Raw genomic sequence first — 21671 nt, forward strand, 5'->3', positions numbered from 1 at the left:
CTTCATGGTCTTTCAGCATTGGGTTAGTCTGGGGATTCAAATTGGGAGTGAACAGCAGTGTTCCCAAATTGAGTGGGACTTCATCTATGCATACATTGCATGCACCATGAATGTTGAGGCCTACACATCTGACAACAGGGTGCACTAGTCTTTGGGCCCCAGAGTACAACATGTTGGTTGGCATGGGCTGTTTGCCGTTGTGAACTGTCATGTCGTAATAGGTGTCTGTTTCATCCTCTCCTGTTCCCTCCAGGTCTGTCTGTGGCAACAAGTAGTGTGCCCATATAATGTCCTTAAGTGTGTGCTGAGGTAGTTGTGTGTCTAGTAGACTTATGCCACAGGTAGGGTGTTGTGCTGTGTGGCCATGACATGGATCAGTCATGACAGAGAGTCAGAGTTACATCCACTTTTGGGGTCTCTGTAGTGAGTGTCTGCAAGTCAGTTGCAGAGTGTGGTTTGCAACATGTCGATTTAGTCCTGTTTTGCACTGCATTAATTGCATAGGTTTGTTCTGTTGCTGCCACTGACCTGACCCTGCATCTCTCTCATGCAGATTCACCTGTTTTCACGGAGGGACAGGAGCCTGACACCAGTGGTGGTGAGACTAGCACTACAGCTGCACAGGAGCCCAGTGACACAGATGTCACCAACGCCTCAGAGGGTGACCGCAGTCTGCAGAAGGGATCCCAGCCTGATACTCAAAGTACCACATCATTTGATGCCAGTGGAGATGCATCCATGTTTACGAGCACAGGGAATGGAGACTCAGCATCATCTTCTACCACACAGAGGCCAGTGCGCACCCTCCCATCCACTTCCTCTAGTGCTGCCCGTGTCTGTGACAGTAAAAGGGGACGAGTTACATTCACACCTGGCACCGCTGCCCTTGCACCTGTCCCCCCTGCTGTCCTCAGTGCTGAGTCGGTTGAGCTATGGTGCCATCTTTGTGTGGGCCAGACAGCTCTCCTCAATGCCTTCAGTGACTGTTAGAATTGGGGGTCTCTTGTTGGCACAGGAACGTACTTATGACAAATAGGGACCCTCTCCTCTAGTCAGGATAAGGGGATTACACTCCTAAAATAACCCCTGCTCACCCCCTTGGTAGCTTGGCACGAGCAGTAAGGCTTTATCTCAGAGGCGTTGTAAGTTAAGCATTTGTGACCACATACAGTAACCCTGTGACAACACTACAAATGGACACCACATAAGGTTGTATATCAAAAATAAGTATATTTAATATAGAGTTACCACAAGACCAATAACGACAAAAAGAATCCACAGTACTATTAGATTTCAAGAGTTCTAGTAAAAAGGCTTAACTCAAGGCTCTGTGTGAGTCGGTAGCCCGGTCTGGCTACAGCGTTGTTGAAATACCACAGAGTCTAGCAAATCCAGCGGACCGCATCTGTACAGGCCCACTCAAATGTTGACAGACTCAGTCACAGTAGCTATTAATTGAGGCGGCCGGCACGGATGTGCAAGCCGGTTCCGGTGTTCGTTGCGGTGCAGAAAGATAGCGTTGCAGGACGCTTTGTCCCTCGATGCAGTGCAGGCAGCGGCCCGTTGACAGAGTTGGTGGATCCAAGGCGTGCGTTACAGGGTGAGACGGTGCTTCGAGGCGATGCTTGCAGCTTGCGGTGCGGCGACAGAGCCGAAGTTCAGGAGCTCTTAAATATCTGTGAACAGTAGACCCCATGTTCAGAAAAAACATCATTAAGGGCAGGCTGACCCTATGGTACTTATACATAAATGTGGTTTTTAGGAAATTAAAAAAAAAAAAATGTGAAACAAATCTAAAATGCATAATTTTTATACTACATGGAATGAATTTTAAGAAAAACGTTGTTTTATTTTTAGAAATTTGTAATCAACTTTGCATTTATTGTATTTGACTGTATACTTTTTGTGACTGTGTTTTCTTGTCTTTATATGATATTAATTTATCGAAAATAAAGGATGTGACTTGACTTGACTTGACAGACTCAGTCACAGTAGCTTTTACTTGAGGCAGCCTGCACGGATGTGCGTGCTGGTTCTGGTGTTCGTCGCGGTGCAGAAAGGAAGCGTTGCAGGATGCGTTGTCCCTCAATGCAGTGCAGGCAGCAGCCCGTTGACAGAGTCGGTGGATCCTTTTTTTTTTTAAATCTTTTTTATTGGATTTTATACAACGAAAAGACAATACAACACATAAGACAACCCCCAGCCCTCCCCCCTCTGATCGGGCAGATTGAATGTAGAACAAAAAGAATTTCAAGAGCTTATAAATAATAATAGTACATAAAATTGAATGTTTTAAATTAACAGATGAATCATCAAGATACAGATATACATTAGGATAGATGGGTATACATTACATCTAAACAGTTTTAACCATATTATTATTAAATGAGTATCTAAAGTTCAGACCATTCTATTAAAGGAGAACATATTTTTAAACCTTTTATTCTACGTTTCCTACCTTTAGTTTTGTATATTGCCATTTCTAAATTAAAAATTGCTAACAGTCTTGAAAACCACTGTTGATATGAGGGGGCGATAGGATCTAACCAAGCCGATGCTATACATATTCTTAGAACGGCCATCGAGATAAAAATCAGTTCGTGCCCAGTATTCAAATTAGTACAGTTTACTAATCCTAATAGAACTGTTTGATCAGATAGATTAACCACAGTTTTAAGGATTAATGAGAGGAATTGTTCAATTTTTGATTTGAGAGAGGTTAAAGCGGAGGATCCAAGGTGTGCGTTGCAGGGCGAGACACTGCTTCGAGACGGTGCTTGCAGCTTGCGTTCCGGCATCAGAGCAGGAGTTCGGGAGCTGTACTATTAGATTTCAAGAGTTCTGGTAAAAAGGCTTAATTCAAGCTTCTGTGAGAGTCGGTAGCCCGGTCTGGCTACAGCGTTGTTGAAATAACACAGAGTCTAGCACATCCAGCGGACCGCGTCGGTACGGGCCCACTCAAATGTCAACAGACTCAGTCACAGTAGCTATTAATTGAGGCGGCCGGCACGGATGTGCAAGCCGGTACCGGTGTTCGTTGCGGTGCAGAAAGATAGCGTTGCAGGACGCTTTGTCCCTCGATGCAGTGCAGGCAGCGGCCCGTTGACAGAGTCGGTGGATCCAAGGTGTGCGTTACCGGGTGAGACGGTGCTTCGAGGTGATGCTTGCAGCTTGCGGTGCGGCGACGGAGCCGAAGTTCAGGAGCTGGCGTCGATCAGGCCGGACAGTGGTGCGAGTCAGACGGTGGGTCGCAAAGCGGGTGAGGCGGTGCCAAACTCCAGTGCGTTCACAGGACTTAAAGTCAGTAGCAGTGACCGTGTCGGTCAGACCAGTACGAGTCGGTGTAGTGAGGCATTGCACATCGCGGTGTTCACCAGTGGCGGTGCAGGCAACGGCTCGGTGATGGTCAGGATGGAGTCGGTGAGCTCAGATCTTGCGTTGTTCGAGGCGGACGTTGCTTGATGCAGTGCCTAACACCAGGCCGGTCATGAGAGTGGGTCACAGCTCCCTGCCTCTGTAGCCACTGAAATAGGGTTTCCAGCAGCAATCCTCAAAGGCTGGTGAAGTCTACTGGTCCTGATACTTCGGTCAGGGGGCAAGCTCTCTTCCAAGCCCTTGGAGATCTTTGCACAAGTTGAAAGTAAAGTACACAAAGTTCTTTCTCCTCACTTTGGCAGTCAGGCAACCACTGCAAGCCAATCCCCCAGGCAGCACTTCAGCTTGGGAATAGTCTCTCCTCAGTTTCTTCAGGTTACTCTCCCCATTAGAGGTTTTGTCTTGTAAGTCCAAAAGTGATCCCATTTCTTGGGATCAGGGTCCCAATATTTATACTCCAAAATCCTTTGTTCTCTGAGGGGAGGCGGGCCTGTGCCCAGTCCAAACCAGTTCTGTAGCACTCTGGTTACCAGACTTCTCCTTTCCTTTCACAGTGCAGGGCAGGAATATCAGACGCCCCACAGGAGGTGGAGCGGCATTGTAGAGGGAAGGCCCAGCCCTATCCCGGTCCCAGGTGCAACTCCTCCCTCCCATGTAGATGCAGATCTCCCTATTCACCTCTGGGCTGCCCCAGCCTGTCTCTTGGAATACCCCAGCCCTGTCACTCACAAAACCAGACGAAGGAATACACAACCTCGCAGAGGCAGGCTCAAATGGTTAGGCAAGCAAATACCTACTTTCTAAAAGTGGAATTTGCAAACACAGAATGTTAAACCCCACTTTACTAAAAGATGTATTTTATTATTCTTAGTCCAGGCATACTAAGCTCAAATTTCTACCTTGTTCTCTGAGTCTGCTAGGATTATAAACATGTACAAATCTAGCAGCCCATTCTGGCCTACGGAGAACAGGGAGCCTTGCAATAGTGAAAAACAAAAATGGTTGTAATTCACTATTAGGACATGCCACACACATCAGGGCTTGTCCTACCTTTTACTTACAACGCACCCTGCCCTGGGCCTACCATAGTGGTGTCTGATATGGCGAAAAGGGAAGGTTCATGGACTGGCAAGTGGGTGCACTTGCCCAGTCAGCATGACAGTACCAGACTGCACGCAGGCTCTGCAATGGCAGGCCTTAGACACATTTTACAAGGCTGCGTCTGTGGTTGTCACAACCAGTGCTGCAAGCCCACCAGCAGTATTTGGTTTACAAGCCCGGGCACACTCAGTGCACTGTACTAGGGTCTGACCAGTAAACCAAATAGTCAATCATGGAATAACCAATGAATACATACATTTGCAGTAGGGAGAGCATATGCACTTTAGCACTGATCAGCAGTGGTAAAGTGCCCAGAGTCATAAAATAGCCAACAACGGGTCAGAAAAAATATAGGAGGGAGGCAAAAAGTTCAGGGATGACCCTGCAAAAAGGGCCAAGTCCAAAAGTGACCATGACAAAAAATGAGCCCAGGTGGTTGCCTACATGGAGGGCATACATTCCGACGTGGGTGGGCTGCACCGTACTGTCCAGGCCTTGTCCAACACAGTGACATCTGCCCTTCAACAGGCACTTACTCCCATTCCTGCTCCCGAGTCTTTGTCTACCCCCCAGGTAGTGGCCACATCTGATGATATAGCACAAGGAGCACACAGCAAAAAGAAACCAAGCGGTCCAGCCCTCAGACACCATCTCCACAGAAGAGCAAAGCCAGCCCAGAATGCAAAGAGAAACTCCTGTCTGCCAAAAGCAAGGCCCAAAAAGCTAAGAAGCTGACCTCTGGCTCACATGCCTCAGAGGCATCCTCAGCTAAGGACTATCCTGTCCCTATAGCATCACGCAAAAGGAGGCATGCAGTTTCTGTGTCCACTGAGTTGGTGCATGGCAAGGGTACACCTAGGAAGGGCTCAGAGGCTCATTCCCCAACCACCTTGACTCCCATTCCAAGCCATATGAAGCTGGAGAAGGAGGGCACTGTAGGGGGTACACCTGGCAAACAGAGGAAGGAGGGCCAGAGGCGAAGCCAGACGAAGCATTCCACAGGATACAGCACATCCACAGAGAGATTGCCAGTGTCTGCACTTGATGCAGCTTTGTTGGTGTGTATGCCTGTTGTGTCCATACCACTTCCATTAATCCCAGTACAGGGAAGCCCTTTCAAATTCCTGAGAAGTGGAAAGGCACCCCTCAAACATCTCCCACACACACGGTGTCACAGGTCTGCATGACTTCACCTCCACGTGCCACTACACCACCTGGTCCAAACAGCCCTTCGACTAGCCAGGCCACTTATAGCCCTACCTCACATGGGCCTCTCTCTCCCCAGTCAAGTGGTCCTGCTGTCCCCAACACATAGCCAGCTCAAAGTCCGCCTGACAACCAAGTGTGAGTGGTAGTCCCCCTCATGCACCTGTCTCTCACACAGGTGGGCCTGTCCAGCCTATTGTTTACCCCTGACTGTTTTGCTGCCCATGGAAGGGTGCAGTCTGACACACTCTCTGTGCAGCTTCTTATGTCCTGACTCTGCACTCTGCTATGCCCACTGGCCTTGTCATTCACTGATGTTCTGCCCTTGCCTGTCCAGCTTCTCATGTTGTGACTCTGCACTTTGCAATGCCCACTGGCCTTGTCATTCACAGCTGTTCTGCCCTTGCCTGTGCAGCTTCTCATGCACTCGCTCTGCACTTTGCCATGCCCACTGGCTTTGTCATTCACTGCTGTTCTGCCCTGGCCTGTGCAGCTTCTCATGTACTCGCTCTGCACTTTGCCATGCCCACTGGCCTTGTCATTCACTGGGATTCTTCCCTGGCCTGTGCAGCTTCTCATGTCCTGACTCTGCACTTTGCCATGCCCACTGGCCTTGTCATTCACTGCTGTTCTGCCCTTGCGTGTGCAGCTTCTCATGTCCTGAATTTGCACTTTGCCATGCCCACTGGCCTTGTCTTTCACTGCTATTCTGTCCTTGCCTGTGCAGCTTCTCGTGTCCTGACTCTGCACTTTGCCATGCCAACTGACCTTGTCATTCACTGCTGTTCTGCCCTTGCCTGTGCAGTTTCTTATGTACTTGCTCTGCACTTTGCCATGCCGACTGACCTTGTTATTCACTGCTGTTCTGCCCTGGCCGGTGCAGCTTCTGATGTACTCGCTCTGCACTTTGCCATGCCCACTGGCCTTGTCATTCACTGCTGTTTTGCCCTTGCCTAGGCAGCTTCTCATGTCCTGACTCTGCACTTTGCCATGCCCACTGGCCTTGTCTTTCACTGCTGTTCTGACCTGACATGTGCAGCTTCTCATGTCCTGACTCTGCACTTTGCCATGCCCACTGACCTTGTCATTCACTGCTGTTCTGCCCTTGCCTGTGCAGTTTCTTATGTACTCGCTCTGCACTTTGCCATGCCGACTGACCTTGTTATTCACTGCTGTTCTGCCCTGGCCGGTGCAGCTTCTCATGTACTCGCTCTGCACTTTGCCATGCCCACTGGCCTTGTCATTCACTGCTGTTTTGCCCTTGCCTAGGCAGATTCTCATGTCCTGACTCTGCACTTTGCCATGCCCACTGGCCTTGTCATTTACTGCTGTTCTGCCCTGGCCTGTGCAGACTCTCATGTACTCCCTCTGCACTTTGCCATGCCCACTGTCCTTGTCATTCACGGCTTTTCTGCCTTTGCCTGTGCAGCTTTCCATGTCCTGACTCTGCACTTTGTCATGCCCACTGGCCCTGTTGCTCTGCTGTGTTGGACTCTACCCTCTGCAGCCTCTCATGTACTCGCTGTGCACTTTGCCCTGGACACTGGCCCTGTTGCTCTGCTGTGTTGGACTCTACCCTCTGGAGCCTCTCATGTACTTGCTGTGCACTTTGCCCTGGACACTGGCCCTGTTGCTCTGCTGTGTTGGACTCTATCCTGTGCAGCCTCTCATGTACTTGCTGTACACCCTGAACTGGCCTATGGCCTTCCTGTTTTGAGCCTTCATGTGCAGATTCTCATGCATATGCTCATCATTGTGTGCCTTGCTCTTCTCTACTGTTGATCTACCGTCACATCTGTGCAATATGTGAATAAAGACAGTTACTCCGGTTGTCTGTTTTGTCAGTGTCCTTGCAGATTAAAGTTATTTAGGTGTGTGCATATGGTTGACTGTGCCCTATGCCTTATGTGGCACTTCAACATTGCCAAGCCCGTCTGATATTTTTTCACAGGGGTGACAGAGACTTCAGTTGTTTCAGACAATGATACTTGTGGTATCTGTGTTGTCAATTTTACCTTTTGTGCGGATATCATTTTCCAGGTTTTCTATTGTTGACTGCATTGTTCACATGTATGATTGGGGGGCATTGCCAGCACAGGGTGTGATTCTGTGCACTTGTTTGCATGTAGGCTAGGCAATGTCATCATGTATGTGTGTTATTCCTTAATGTGTGCCCAGCTGTGTTTGTGTTTGGTCATCTTGTGATGGCCCGTAATCCTGGTCACATGGCCTACCTAAGATGTGTGCACTTGGGTAATCAAGAGGTGTGCAGTGTGAAGGGCGTTACTTTGTAGTAGGTGTGGATGTGTGTGTGCCCCTGTATTTTCAGACACACACCTGTGTCACCCAGAAATTGTGTGCCAGTTGTTTTGATTGTTCAGCCCTGTGGATGTGGTTGTATGCATATGTGTGAGTTGTCTATGGTGCACTGTGCAGCGTGTTAGTGTGTCCATGCTGTTCTGTCTGACTCCTACTTGTTGTTTAATTCACTTGTGAGTGTACAGAGTGTGTCACTTGCACATCAGTGTTGTGTTTGTATGATAATCCATGTGACTTGACTCTGTTTCTGTACACTGTGCAGACCTGCTGCTCCACACTGCCATTGTGTTTGTGATTCTCAAGCATTCCAGGCACATGGTACCTTTTATCCTCCTGTTTGGCATGATTTGTGTGGCGTGTTGCCATCCCCTATGTGTGTTTCTTATGCCTACCCATTGTGAGTCTGCCCTCCCTCTATTTGTGTATGGTATACCTCTTACATGTCCACCACTGACATGCAAGACACTTCACTGTGATGTCAGTTGTACCCTTGGTTTACATGTGTGTGTGCCTACCCATCACTTTATTTGTGACACTGTGCTTAGTGGTGCAGTTCTTTGGCCAGGAGAAATGTTCCACTCAGGACATTGCCCCAATGGGTTATATGTGATGTCATTGTGCTGGTTATCACTCATGGTTGCTCATGTGCACTTCAGCTGTGTGTATGCTGCCCAGTGCTCTGGTCAAGATGGTTTGCCTTTCAATCCCAGATTTGTGCATCTGTTGTTGGGTTGGATGTATGTGTGTTGGCTGTGGTATTGCTTAACTTCCTGGGTGTGCTGTTGTGTTTGTGCGGTGCTGATTGGTGTTGTGTGGGTTGATGTTGTGTCACTCATGTCTGTTTGTGACTGTTATACTTGGTGTGCACACACTTCTTGTTGTGCATACAGTGCAGTGTGTATGTGGCATTGTCATTGCCTGATGTGCATCATCTGATATCCTGCAGTGTTTGTTCAGTTTTTTTTTACTGTGCATTTGTAGTTGATTTGATGTGTCTGTGTTGCTCTGTGATGGTGTACTTCTTGATTTATTTGTGGTATATTGTGTGTGTTTTGTTCCTGAGTGATGAGGATGTGCACTCCTGTTGTGTCTTTGCTCCCATTGCCTTTCCACAGTTTGGCTGACAGGGTATGTCTGTTTCTGTTGGGGTTCTGTGTGTGTTTCAGTTGTGTTTTGTGTTTGTGTGTTGTTTTTATGCAGATATCTGTTCTGGTATCCCTGTGTGTGAGTGCTGTTTGTGGCTACAACCAGGGTGTGTGTGTGTTTGAGTGTGTGTATGGACTTGCAAGTATTGGCAGCCTTCAGTGTGTGTGGCACTGGTGTTGTGTGCTGCTGTTGTGAGGGGGGTATGTATGTACATTCCTCCTGGTGTTTGTCGGTAATGGAGTATGTATATAGACCCTGTGTGTTGTACTGCAGGTGTACTCCTGTGAGGTGGTTGTGTGCATGTGTGGCTGTTCCCAGTTACACCTCCAGGCCTTCCTTTCTTACTTGTGCCTTTACTTGGTATGCCTTGCTGTCTCCCTGTTTTGTTGCACTGTGGTGCCTGTAGTTTAACTTCACTGACTGTAAAAGCCATGTGTGGTTTGATGATCTGAGGAGGGTGTTCTGTGTTCCTTGTGTTGCATGTGATGTGCACATGCTTGTTATGTGTCTCAATGGCCTTCCATTTGTGTACATCCCACTTTGGCTTGCTGATTTGTTGTTCTCCATTGCTGTTGGCATTTTGGGTGTCTGTGTGTGAATGTGTGGTATGTATGTGGGACTAAGCAGGCTGTGTGTCCATTTGTATGTTTGTTCCTTGTATGTGTTCATTTGTGCTTGTACTCATGTTTGTTTCCATGTGTGTGGTGGTGTTGTGGTGTGTGTGTTTCCTTGGCACTGTGCTGTGTGTTGTGTGTTCCTATGCAGCCACTCCTGCAGTGGCTGTCTCCCTGGTTGTTTGTTGTATTGTGCAGGGTGTGGATTGACCTGGCTTGTTGTTGTGCTTTGGAGTGGCCAGGATGGGCACATGGCCTGTGCCTTCATGGGGTGTGCTGATGTGTGGTAGGCGGAGGTGTGTCCCTGGGGTCTTTGTGCCCTGCCTATGACTTGGAGTGGTCCTGTCTTCTGCATTGTGCACAGGTATTCACCGCTGCGATGACCATACTAGGACATTGCTGCAAGATCGCGGTAGATGTGTGTCCAGGATGCAGAGGGGTGACTTAGTGGCAGGTGGGTTATGGGTGGGTGGACTTGTGAATGTGTTAATGCCCCCAGCAGGGTGTCTGTTGTGGATTTGGACCCTGTGTCAGCCCGTGTGTTGTGTGTTGCATTTGTGTAGTTACGTACCTGCAGCGGCATCCGCTGCGGCCCTTGAGTTGGTAGTCATGTAGCAGGTACTGCACCGGGAACACATGTAGAGCTGGGTCCATGGCGGTCGTGACCGGGTGGTGTGGACCGGGACTCTGGTATTGCACTCCGTTGTCGAGCTTCTGCCATCTCTGGTTGGGCGGTGTCTCCGCTGAGGTGAGTCTGCTTGTTTGGGCCATCATAATTTGTGGAGCGGGCGGACGTCATTCCCCTCGACGGTGAGTCTCTCTTGGTTCACACCGCCATGGTGGTGGGCGCACTTTGATGGCTGCGCAGACCTATGTGTTGCAATACTAATATGGCGGACGTGTTTCCCGCTGCTAGCAGGCGGAAACATTAGTTTTTCTGCCCTGCCCCGCCAGCACCACGGTGGTGCCACCGCTCGACATCCTAATGGACCCCTTAGTTTGTTGCAGGCAACTCCATTGCTGCTGCTCATTGTGTCACATCCTACATTACAAAATCACAAAAATCAGAGATAAAAGAGATGTGGGAGGAGATTTCCACAGAGATGAGCCTCAGCAAGAAATTGTACAGCTTCAGCTTGAACATGCTTTCTCATCGAGAGATAGGATCCTATTATTGCTTGGATCGGTTGATGTCAGCCAGTTTATACTGAAAGTCAAGAGGAATCGTTTGGGTAAGCCTAGGCTTAGCCAACACACACAACAAAGTTTTGAAGTCTTTCCCTGAAATTCAATACATAGCGGAGTTGCAACCAGAAAGCACTTATATTTATAAAACAAATATGTTGGATACACACTATCCAAGAAGAAGCCCAGATCTGGAAAATGTATGCCTTCTTGAAAATGCTGAACACACACATGAAATACTGCAACACAACAGTTTTAAAAGAAATGTTATAGAAAATATAGATGAAGACAAGTATTGAGTAATCTGATGGGATGGATGTTTGGTCAAACATGCCAAAGAAAATCATATTAACTATCGAATCCTCAGTTGCCAAAACTTCATTTAAGAGAATATTTCCATTTAGCACTTCTCCAATTATGCAAGCCTTGGCTAGCTGAAACAGAATTGCTTAAAGATTTTGACACCTATGAAGATTTCTTCAACATTGTAAAAAACAATATTCAGTGTTCAATTTTTTCAAACTATGTGAAATTGTTAAATGAGGAGCTTGAGCAAGAAGAAACCATTGCAGCAGAAATAGCTAGAGAAAGTTCATAAAGTAATCAAAGTTCTGGACCATTAACTCAAGATCCTCTTGGACAGCCAATCAATCAAAATGAAACAGCAGTAGCTATGAATGAGGTATGAATGAAGTAAGCAAAATCGGACATTATTAACTTTGAATTGTTTGAAGGACAACATAAAGCTGAACAAAAATAAATATGTTTGGAAGTGAAAGACAAAATAGAACATGGATTCCTCCATGACAAGAAAGAATGTCAATGCTCATCTTTTAAACCTATTCTGTTATACATTAGTGGTAAAGCTGGCATGGGACAAACTTTCCTAATTAAAGTATTGAGAAGTTATCTATACAGGACTACAGAATCAAATGTATCCTGTGTAGTAACATCATCTACTGGATTAGCAGCACACAACATTAAAGGGATTACTTTACATCAACTACTTAAGCTAACTGTTGAACTTGATAATAAAATGGAATGCCAGTAGTTATCTGGAGAAGCTTGTCATGAAGTCTCAAGAATACTGAAGAAACTGAAGCTTTTGATCATCGATGAGGTGAGCATGGTCTAAAATGTAATGCTTGCTTTTGTAGACTTGAATAAGCAACAGATTTTAAAAACAGAGTAGGACATGCTGTTTGGAGGAAAGCATTTAATTGTCTTCAGAGATCTACTGCAACTGACTCCTTTTAAAGGGCAACCTGTTTTTTTAAAACACTCCTGCATGTTAAAACAGAGTATTCTTTGGGAAGCATTGGAAATGTAAACATTTGGCTACACTTTGAATACAAAGAACTAGTGAAGAATATGCGACAAGCAGCTGATGAAGAATATGGAAATATCCTTAAAGACATAAGAATTGGAGTTTTGTCAAAAGGTGGAATAGAAGCTTTGGAAAGTTGACTATTTACTTCTGAAAACACACCACTCGAACTAATGTATAATAGAATTTCAGACGACAAATCCATAGTTTGTTTAATGCCTACACTGCAAGAGTGTTCCAACTTTAATGAAGAACTACTGAAACTGGAAAAGAAAAATATATTTTGGAAATTATAGCTATAGATAAAATGGAGCACTAGGGAGTAACAATCCTACTGACTGAAAAACTGTAAGCAAAATTAGATTCTTTAGAGAAGTATGTATCAAAGACTGCAGGGTTTGAAAAGTGTTTATACATCTGTAGAAACTGTTCAGTTATTTTTCAACATAATTTAAATGTAGAGGAAGGATTGGCAAATGTGCAATGGGTAATGTTGTTGATTTAGTTCAAGTCAAGTCAAAAACTTTATTCGGAAACATGTAAATCATGTCCATAAAAGTACATAACAATACATACACCACATATTAAACGAAAAATACACTTGGCAATCGCAATCTGCTAAAAATACAGTAAGATACATATATATGTCAGATAATAAAAAACGGTTCCAATAAATAAATTACTTTAAAATTGTGAATTTAAAAAATCATGCTTTTCCTAGAGCCGATAGCCCTGAGTATATAACTAGCCGTATAAAAACAGATGTCAGGGTGATGTAGATTAAAAAGTAACTTCATTGCCGCTTTAATAGTTCTTGCTCCATATTTAATAAATAAAGGTTTTAAAAAGAATTTTCGGTATTCTCTGTACAGGTTACATACAAGTAGAAAGTGCTCTGTGCTTTGTTCTGAAAAGTTGTCACACCGACATGGACCTGTAGGGCGCATCTTAATCTCAGGAAATGCAACCAATAGGTGGGCCGTACCCATCCTCATCCTGGTGAGGACAAACCGATGTTGCCCTTTGGTCACCTGGGGGAGGTAGGGATGTAGGCCCACGAATTCGTTCAATTGATTATAACGTATACAGGTGGAGAGTTTGAGATCATCCATATCTCGTTTTTCTGCACAATGATTTAAAAAGATTGATTTCAGACTCTCTTTAGAGAGGTCCGAGGCAGAACAGTGATCTAGTGTAACGTTTAATCCAAACACCTTGGAAAAGGATTCAATTGTGTACTTAATCCATGGGATTTTAAGAAAAAAGTCTAGACGTAGACAATCCTCAATAATAGCCCTGTTAAATGAGGTTTCGTCTTTCATCCAGACCGAGCGCCATAACATCAGAGGTCTCAACAGTAATAGATCATTTAGATGTTGTAATCCTAATTCTTTGTGGACCAGACTATTAGCAGTGGATGTCGGGAGACACAGTAATTTTTTCAGAAAAATATTCTCTTCTACCTGTAAAGGTTCTACCCTGCATACCCCCCAAACCCCTGCTCCGTAAAGAGCAGCCGAGAGACACCTGGCTTCAAAAATCTTAAGCATTACCTTGGGCCTTCTACTACCTAGTTTACTTGCGAAAGCAAATATTCCGTTGGCGCTCCTGGTCATTTTATCACGCACCACCTTGTGCTCAACATCCCAGCACCCATTTTTAGAAAAGGTAACCCCCAGGTAACAGAAATTTTCCACACATTGCACCACCTGGCCATCAATGTGATACCTATAGGGCTTTTTAGTTTTAACATTGCTAGCACCACACTCCATCACATATGTCTTGCTCTTGTTAATGACCAACTTTCTTTTTTCTATAAAGGCCACAAATTTGTCCATCAAGAGCTGTAGACCCCGGGGGGTCCTAGAAAGCAACACAGCGTCGTCCGCATAAAGTAACACGGGGATGGTACTTGTGTTTACTCTAGGGGCGTCCGCTGGTGCTTTCTTAAGGATCGAGTCTACTTCGTTAATAAAAAGAGTGAAAAGCAGGGGTGCCAGAACGCACCCTTGTCTAATACCTCTCCTAACCCGAAATTTATCTGTACATTCGCCCGAAGGCCCATATCGGACACTCGAGCTGAGTCTCTCGTACAGGCGGGCCAGGAAATATATAATTTCCCTAGGTGCTCCCATTTCTAGCAAGGTAGTCCATAGTATGGCGTGATCCACCAGATCGAAGGCGCTGCTCAAATCAGCAAAACAGAGGTAGAGTGACCCATTTTTTGCACGGGTGTATTTCCCTATCAGGAGTTCCAGGTTTAAACATTGTTCAATGCAACCTCTTCCTTTCCTGAACCCGTATTGGCAGTCTGTCATTATCTGATTAGACTCTGCCCATTCTTCTAGTCGGGCGAGGAGTACACGGCTCATAATCTTGACGGACGAATCCAGCAAAGAGATTGGCCGGTAATTTTTGACGTTTCCTCGGTCCCCTTTTTTATGAATCGGAACTATTATAGATTCAGACCAGGTACAAGGAATAGTACAGTGAACAGCAGCATTAAAAACTTTGACTAGTACTGGCCCCCAGGTCTCAGGTGCAAATTTGTATACATCCACTGGGACACCGTCGGGTCCCTGGGCCTTTCCACCCTTACTTGCCTGAATACTACTTAGGACCTCCTGTAAGGTAATATCTATGTTAAGTACTGGCCAGGAGCAACTTATCGGCAACATTTCAGTTTTAGGATTAAAAATGCCAGAGAAATGCTGGACCCATGATTCCTTACCAACGTTTGAGGTCAACACGGGGAGTTTGTCATCCTTTAAAAAGGGGCTGTTAACTGCTGCCCAGAAGAGAGTACAGTTGTTTGAAACAGCCGCTTGATCAAAACGCTCCCAAGCTTCCTCACGTAATTCAGCTTTCCTTTGCTTAAGAGCTGAGTTATAGTCAGATCTAAGCTTAGCTACAGCTGATTTATCTCTAGGTTTAATGGTTAATGCCTTTTTTAGGGTTTTCAATGCCACAGTACAGGCATTATTGAACCAACCCTTTGCTTTATTTTTGGAATTTCTAGCAGCCCTAGTAAACTTATCACTAATAAAAACATTGATTCTTGTAAAGTGAAAAATACAGGCCTTCATATTTGACTTCTCATCGGTAATTGATCTAATGTCATTTGAACAGCCAGAGATAATACAATTTGAGGTTACTTCAGCCTTATCCCCAGCCCACCTTATTCTGAATCCGTTCGGCCTGTGTACTTCAATATTTGTGATAGGGCTACTATCTGGGGTTATGCAAGCATCCCAAAACCTGGTTTCAATAACAAGACAATTATGGTCACTAATCATGTGGTCTAAAACCTTGACACCAGAACTAAAAATAGCTAGTTCGGAAGACATGCAAATAAAATCAATTACAGAGTTCGCCCCTCTCCCTACAAAAGTTGGCAGGCTATCACCCTTCTCATCCTGCTCAATCTCTATAATCTCCATGTCGTGGGCCAGTAGGAAAGAGTTCAGGGTTTCTCCATATGTATTGTGTTGGAAATGTATGGTTGGCTCTCCAACACGGTTCAATGTACCACACATCTTTTGATTAGAGAGTGGGCAAACAGAAATATTAAAATCTCCAACATATATAAACTCAAAAACAGTATTGGAAGCTTTCATCAATTTTTTGATTGCGACGTCTAGTTCTAAAAAACAGTATATCTACTAGCATCAAAAACATTATTATACATATTTATCAACAGAATGTTTTTGCCTGCCACATCCACTAACCATAACAGTTGGGAATTATTGCCCACGGTGATATGCTCCTTCACCCTAATTCGCATTTTCACAGAAATCAGAGTCAGCAAACCACCTTTGTCCCTCCCTGAAGTAGTTGCTACTGCTGGTAGCTCATATGCTACAAAACCGTCAAGTCCCTTAAAATTTAAACACCAGGTCTCTTGCAAACAAAGAAAATCGAATGTTCTAATTAATTCTAACCATCCTAGTACTTCAAGTTTGGACACTAATCCTGCTATATTCCAACTAGCAATGTGGCAAGATATTGATGCCCCTTTTACGATGTTACAAACAGCACCCACAGACTTAGGCAATGTGCCACCTATAGAATTTGGGAGCTGAAGCAAGTCTACTCCTGCGAACACTTCGGCCATCTCATGACTAACCTCTTGTCAATCGCAGTTATTAAGACCAGACAGGGCATCAAATCTGTTATGTAATAGTAGGCTCGGTACCAGGGGAGACGCCCAGCGGTTATGTATATTTAGGTTTAAATTATTGTCCCATCCTAGTGCTGGCGTTTTAGGCAGGGTTACATTATGGTGTTCCCCGTAGAAGAATTTTAATGTTAGGGGAACAACCGAACCTCTTCTGCGCTGAGGCGGAAGAATATGTGTTAAGACATTTGGTAGTGTATCGGGGTGTGCAAATGTAACCACCACACAATCCCCTTTAAATCTTTTGGGGCGATTCCCTATCCAGGGGACACGTTTAGCTGTTTTGATTTCATGCGACAGTTGCTGTGTCCCTCCGGGTGCTAACCTCATGTTACCTGAGAGCCAATGGAGGGCCTTACTGCTCAAAGAGCTAGATGACTCGGTAATGCCGTCATCCAAAGGAGGTACGTTAGCTAACACCAGTACAACGGGTGAGGCTTCCTCTATGAACTGTAGTGGGTCAGTACCGTGAGCTTGTGCTTGTGGTATATTTACTGTTAACGGACGCCCTTCTGCTGTTATTACAGGTTGATTAACTATCGGGGCCGGCACGTGTGCTGGATTACTCAGCACACCAGATGCCCCTTCTCCCGCTAGATTAATCCCTTCAGTACTACTTCTCATTGTTAATAAAGTATTAAGGTTGCCTATTTCCTCCGTCAATTTAGTTTGCACACTACCAAGTCTTTTCACTTCAGCCTGCAATTTGTCGATTTTGGAAATCAGAGGTTTAACAATTTCTATTAATTTACCCTCTACAACTTCAAGCAGTTTACTCAGCAGTTCATCATCTCCTCTGTTTCTGAAAGACCCATCCCCAACAGTCTTTTGGGGAACTCTCAAAGGACCTGGGGATAGTGTTCTTTTCCTTTTCACTCTTGGCCTTGGGCCGCCCTGCTTCCGCTGATTCTTCACACAGGTGCGCCCAGGCCGGGGTGTGCACTCGACCGGCGGTACATCCTCCTCCACAGGACCATTTTCAGTATCTGGGTCTGAGTCTATAACATTTTCTGAGTCGCCGTCCAGAATGACAGGGGAAGGTAATATGGTCGATGGCTGGTTACTAGACTCAGTAATTAGTGGGGCAGTTGGAGAAACCCTGGTTTCCACCAGCACAAAAGGGCTATCCTCAGTAGACAGAGGTAAAGTGGGGCTTAGTCTACACAAGTCTGGTGACTGACTCAGGCCAAGTGATTCCCTCCTCTGTTCATTAATTTTCTTGACTGTTTGTACAACATAGTTATGCATGGTATTTACGGTCAAAGCAGCAGGTTTCTTTTTAGACATAGTCTTTGTATAATATGTTATTGACGAATAAAACAGGGACAACGACAGTGTCTTACTTGTAGGTGCGACTTCTACTGGGACAGGGTTTCTGGCCCTGCCCCTGCCTCCTCCTGCCGATGAGGGCCGTAGAGGGCCCGCCCTTTGCCCGGGCTTCGCCCCGGGCGTCCCGCTCGCGTCCCGCGATGCGGGGGTGCTCCGCCTTTATGTGATTGTCGTTGGCGCTCTCAGGGCGCTTCCGCGTCACTCCGACGCGCCGCCGCGGTGCCTGCCGGGATTTGCAGTCTCCCGGAGCGGCGACGCGGAGGCTGGTGTATTGTGACTCTTGGCGGCGGTGGCGGCGAAATGGGCTGCGTCCTCTAGCCCTCAGGTAGGTTTTTCAGACTCTCGGCGGTGGCGGCGTTACTGCACAGGTCTCCCCCGCTCTGCCGGGGTGCTCCGCCTTTATGTGATTGTCGTTGGCGCTCTCAGGTTGATTTAGTTCATTTTCAGAACAGGAATCAGATAGAATTCTTAGTTGTAAAATTGTATTATATTGATGGAGTAAAGCAGGTTGGACGGTGTACATTTTTTGCTTGTAAAGGACTTGTATGTTCGACGACAGCAGTTTCCAGTCTCTTTAGCATATGCTGTAACTATCCACACATCTCAAGGTTTAAGTATAGACAGAGCTTTTTTCAACACCCATAGCAGTGTATTTAAAGAAGGCAGTTCGGGCTGGACTGTTCCCATAAGGCACAGGGTCAAGGCTGATTTGCATATGGCCATGTCTGAACTGGGGTGGTGTGGAGTGCACAAAAACGATGGATTTAGGCCCAGATCTCTGTACTGGGTGAATGTATGACATTGTTCTGCATTTTGTCCATCAACTGTTGTTTTTGCATTTGTCACCCCGAGTGGGATGTGTATGCTCAGACGTGAGTCCCATGATCTCCACACCACTGGAGTCAAGCTATCCTGGCTGAAGACGGCTGAAACCCAGAAACCGGTCCTAGGATGCTTGATTTCGTTCCAGGAAAGACATGGCTTGGCAGTTCGGGCTGGACTGTTCCCATGAGGCACAGGGACAAGGCTGATTTGCATATGGCCATGTCTGAACTGGGGTGGTGTGGAGTGCAAAAAAACGATGGATTTAGGTCCAGTTCTCTGTACTGGGGTGAATGTATGACATTGTTCTGCATTCTGTCCATCAACTGTTGTTTTTGCACTAGTTAAAGTTTTACACAACATTTCACCTAGTAGGGATAATATTTCAAAACCATCTTCGATAATTAGGCCTAGTATATATTTTCTCATAGTATTGTACCAGGTATATTAATAGTAATATAAAGTGTTTTTTGAACCATTTACTTTAACTACTAAAGTAAATGTAGGTGAAACAACTAATTAGCATTACCATGCTCCAAACAGACCAATACTTCACTGAGCCCGCAATTGGCATTTTTAACATTAGATTTTTATCTACCCTTGCGAAGTATTGTTTATTATTTGTCGCATTAACCTGACACTTGCCCTGTATAACCTAACACCATGCATGTCTGCACACTACAAAATTGCACTTGCGCAATTTCGCCACAGCCCATACTTGCAATACAACCCACTTTTAACTGCTCACCTAGGGTGGCTGTTCATTTTTCCTGTCGAAAAATGCTACATCTCTAATTTTCTACATGGCGTCATTTTGTGGCATAACTTATGCTGTCTTTAAAAATGTTATACTCACTTTGTAGGGAGAAAAAAACGAATTAGCAAATTATAATGAGTGTAAAGCATAGTATTGCATATTTATAATGATGTACTGTGCACTTTTCTGTACAATCCATACGATTGCTTTTTCCCCACTGTTTGAAGGTGACGCTATATATATACACACCATTGCGGATAGTGAAGTAGTGTGAAAGCTAAGAACAGTAAAAAAAGGGAAAATTATCTTTTTTATCAGAATATAATCTACTGTTATTGTTTATAAAAAATGTATTGTTAGTGTTTAGGATGGTATACTAACATATTTTACTTCACTTTTGTTTTTAAAGGAGGCTACTGTTCAACATTGGAAGGTACTTGAAAACACTAGGGTGTAGGTTAATGTTCTGACAAGAACCCCTTTATTGGAGGCGTTACCTGCTGGGTAAGAATGTAGGATACTCTGTTGGTCACAAACTAGACACCCCTGTCATAGATGTCAGTGAGAGGTTGGCCAAAGCTTCAACATGTAGAGAAATATCTCTAAGTTAATAGAACTGAATCCTCTGACTATTTCTGCAATCAGATGTTCATATATAGAAAAAATCATCCATGCTTTGAGCTGACATTGTAATCAGGCAGCCATTGTTTGTATTCTGCACATAAGCTGACATACATCCAGTGTTGTAGATTGAGTAGAATATCCTGTAAGTAGTGGGGTGACGCATTTCCGGGTGGCAGGGGTCGTTACTGACTACCAGTGCTTGCTTATTTCAGAATGGTGGGCCACGGCACTTTTGCGGTCTATGGCGAGGCCACTGGTATTCTCCTAGCCTTGCTGATTTTATTTTGGTCTTAAACACTGCTTTGACTTTGTTTTTAAACGCTGCTGTTTTGTTCGATATTTGCTTTTAAATTCTGTGAGACGTGCAGCGTGGGGCGCACTATCTCTTCGTGCTTTGCATTAAAGCGCTTATCTCAACCTTTACTTTACTGTAATTTGCTCTGCCCCAGTTCACACCGGCAGGTTGCCATTTGAGTGGAGGGCAGGGACTTGTTTCTAGGGACTCTCCTGGAGTGACGCTTTTCCGGGTGGCAGGGGGCATTACGGACCACCAGTACTCGCCTCTTTCAGCATGGTGGGGCCCCGGACGCCCCTAAGGCAAGCCCGTCTGCACCTGTCCGTGCCAGGCCACCGCCAGACACCAAACATGCTGGCGGTTTGGTTAGAGATAGGCCTACATACTCAGCTGGCAAATTAATGGCTATTAGGGAGACAGTGAAACTCTGTGAGCACCCCCAGGATACAGTGCCTGAGGGCCCTTTTTGCTGCATACGTTGTGGCTTCAACTCTTGGCCTACTGACTCTCCCTCCATGAAGCCCTCTTCTGCTGGACATAACGTTAAAATCCTCATTCTCAATTGTCGATCTCTAGTGAAGCACTATAGTTGTTCATGAGATGCTGCAAAACTAATCCCGGACGTTAATTTCTTAACCGAAACCTGGCTGACTGCCGTCTCTATGGCTGAGCCCGGTCTGGCACTTCCCCAGGGCTTTAATATCATGACTCTTAACAGAGACACTAGGGGAGGCGGTATTGCAGTTCTTTTTAAAACCTGTTATACCTGTTCCTTTGCCAAAATGGCCCTGGATGGCTGAAAGTCTGCACGCTTTGGGATCTCCTTCAATGCTGGGGTAACTCTGTCTGTTCTTCTGATCTACCGGCCCCCAGGCCCCTCTAAAGAGGTCAGGACAGCACTCGCAGAGATAGCCAGCTCATTGGTTATGATAGCTGCCAATTTTACCGTCATTGGGGACCTGAACTTGCATTTGGACCCGGACATAGGTAGCTTACTGGCTGATTTTGAGGCATGTCAGTTGGTTCAACTGGTTCAAGGCCCCACTCACTGTGCTGGCCATTTGTTGAATCTAGTGTTCTCGAATCTCTGCTTCCTCACAGTTGACCCCCCTGTTCTGCTGTGTTGGTCGGACCATTATCTAATACATGTGACTCTTATGGGGTAGAACCCGTTCAGAAGGCAGCCCAGCACTTCTCCTGTAGGCGTCCGTGGCATAAATTAAACACCGAACAGTTTCATGCCCTTCTGTCTACTAGCATCCCTAACCTACCGGATGACCCTGATGCTGCCGAGAAAGTACTGTCGGACTTGATCTTGTGGCCACTTGACATACTCATCCTGCCCAGGAGGTCTAAGTGCTGCAATACTAAGTTTAGTCTGTGATACAGTGATA

At 45.6% G+C, this 21671-nt stretch overlaps 1 protein-coding gene across 1 annotated transcript in view; it reads left to right on the plus strand.

Moving 5' to 3' along the window:
• LOC147698005 (uncharacterized) overlaps positions 1-14166 on the plus strand; it is a 32497-nt gene extending 18331 nt beyond the window's left edge. Inside the window, exons 3-4 of the mRNA XM_086936171.1 lie at positions 554-924; positions 14095-14166. Of these exons, the coding sequence (XP_086792297.1) occupies positions 554-924; positions 14095-14166 (443 nt within the window). The remainder of the gene's footprint in view (positions 1-553; positions 925-14094) is intronic.
• The last annotated feature ends 7505 nt before the right edge of the window (positions 14167-21671 follow it).

Source organism: Lissotriton vulgaris, chromosome 8 (assembly GCF_964263255.1).
Source record: "Lissotriton vulgaris chromosome 8, aLisVul1.2, whole genome shotgun sequence".
Classification (NCBI taxonomy): domain Eukaryota; kingdom Metazoa; phylum Chordata; class Amphibia; order Caudata; family Salamandridae; genus Lissotriton; species Lissotriton vulgaris.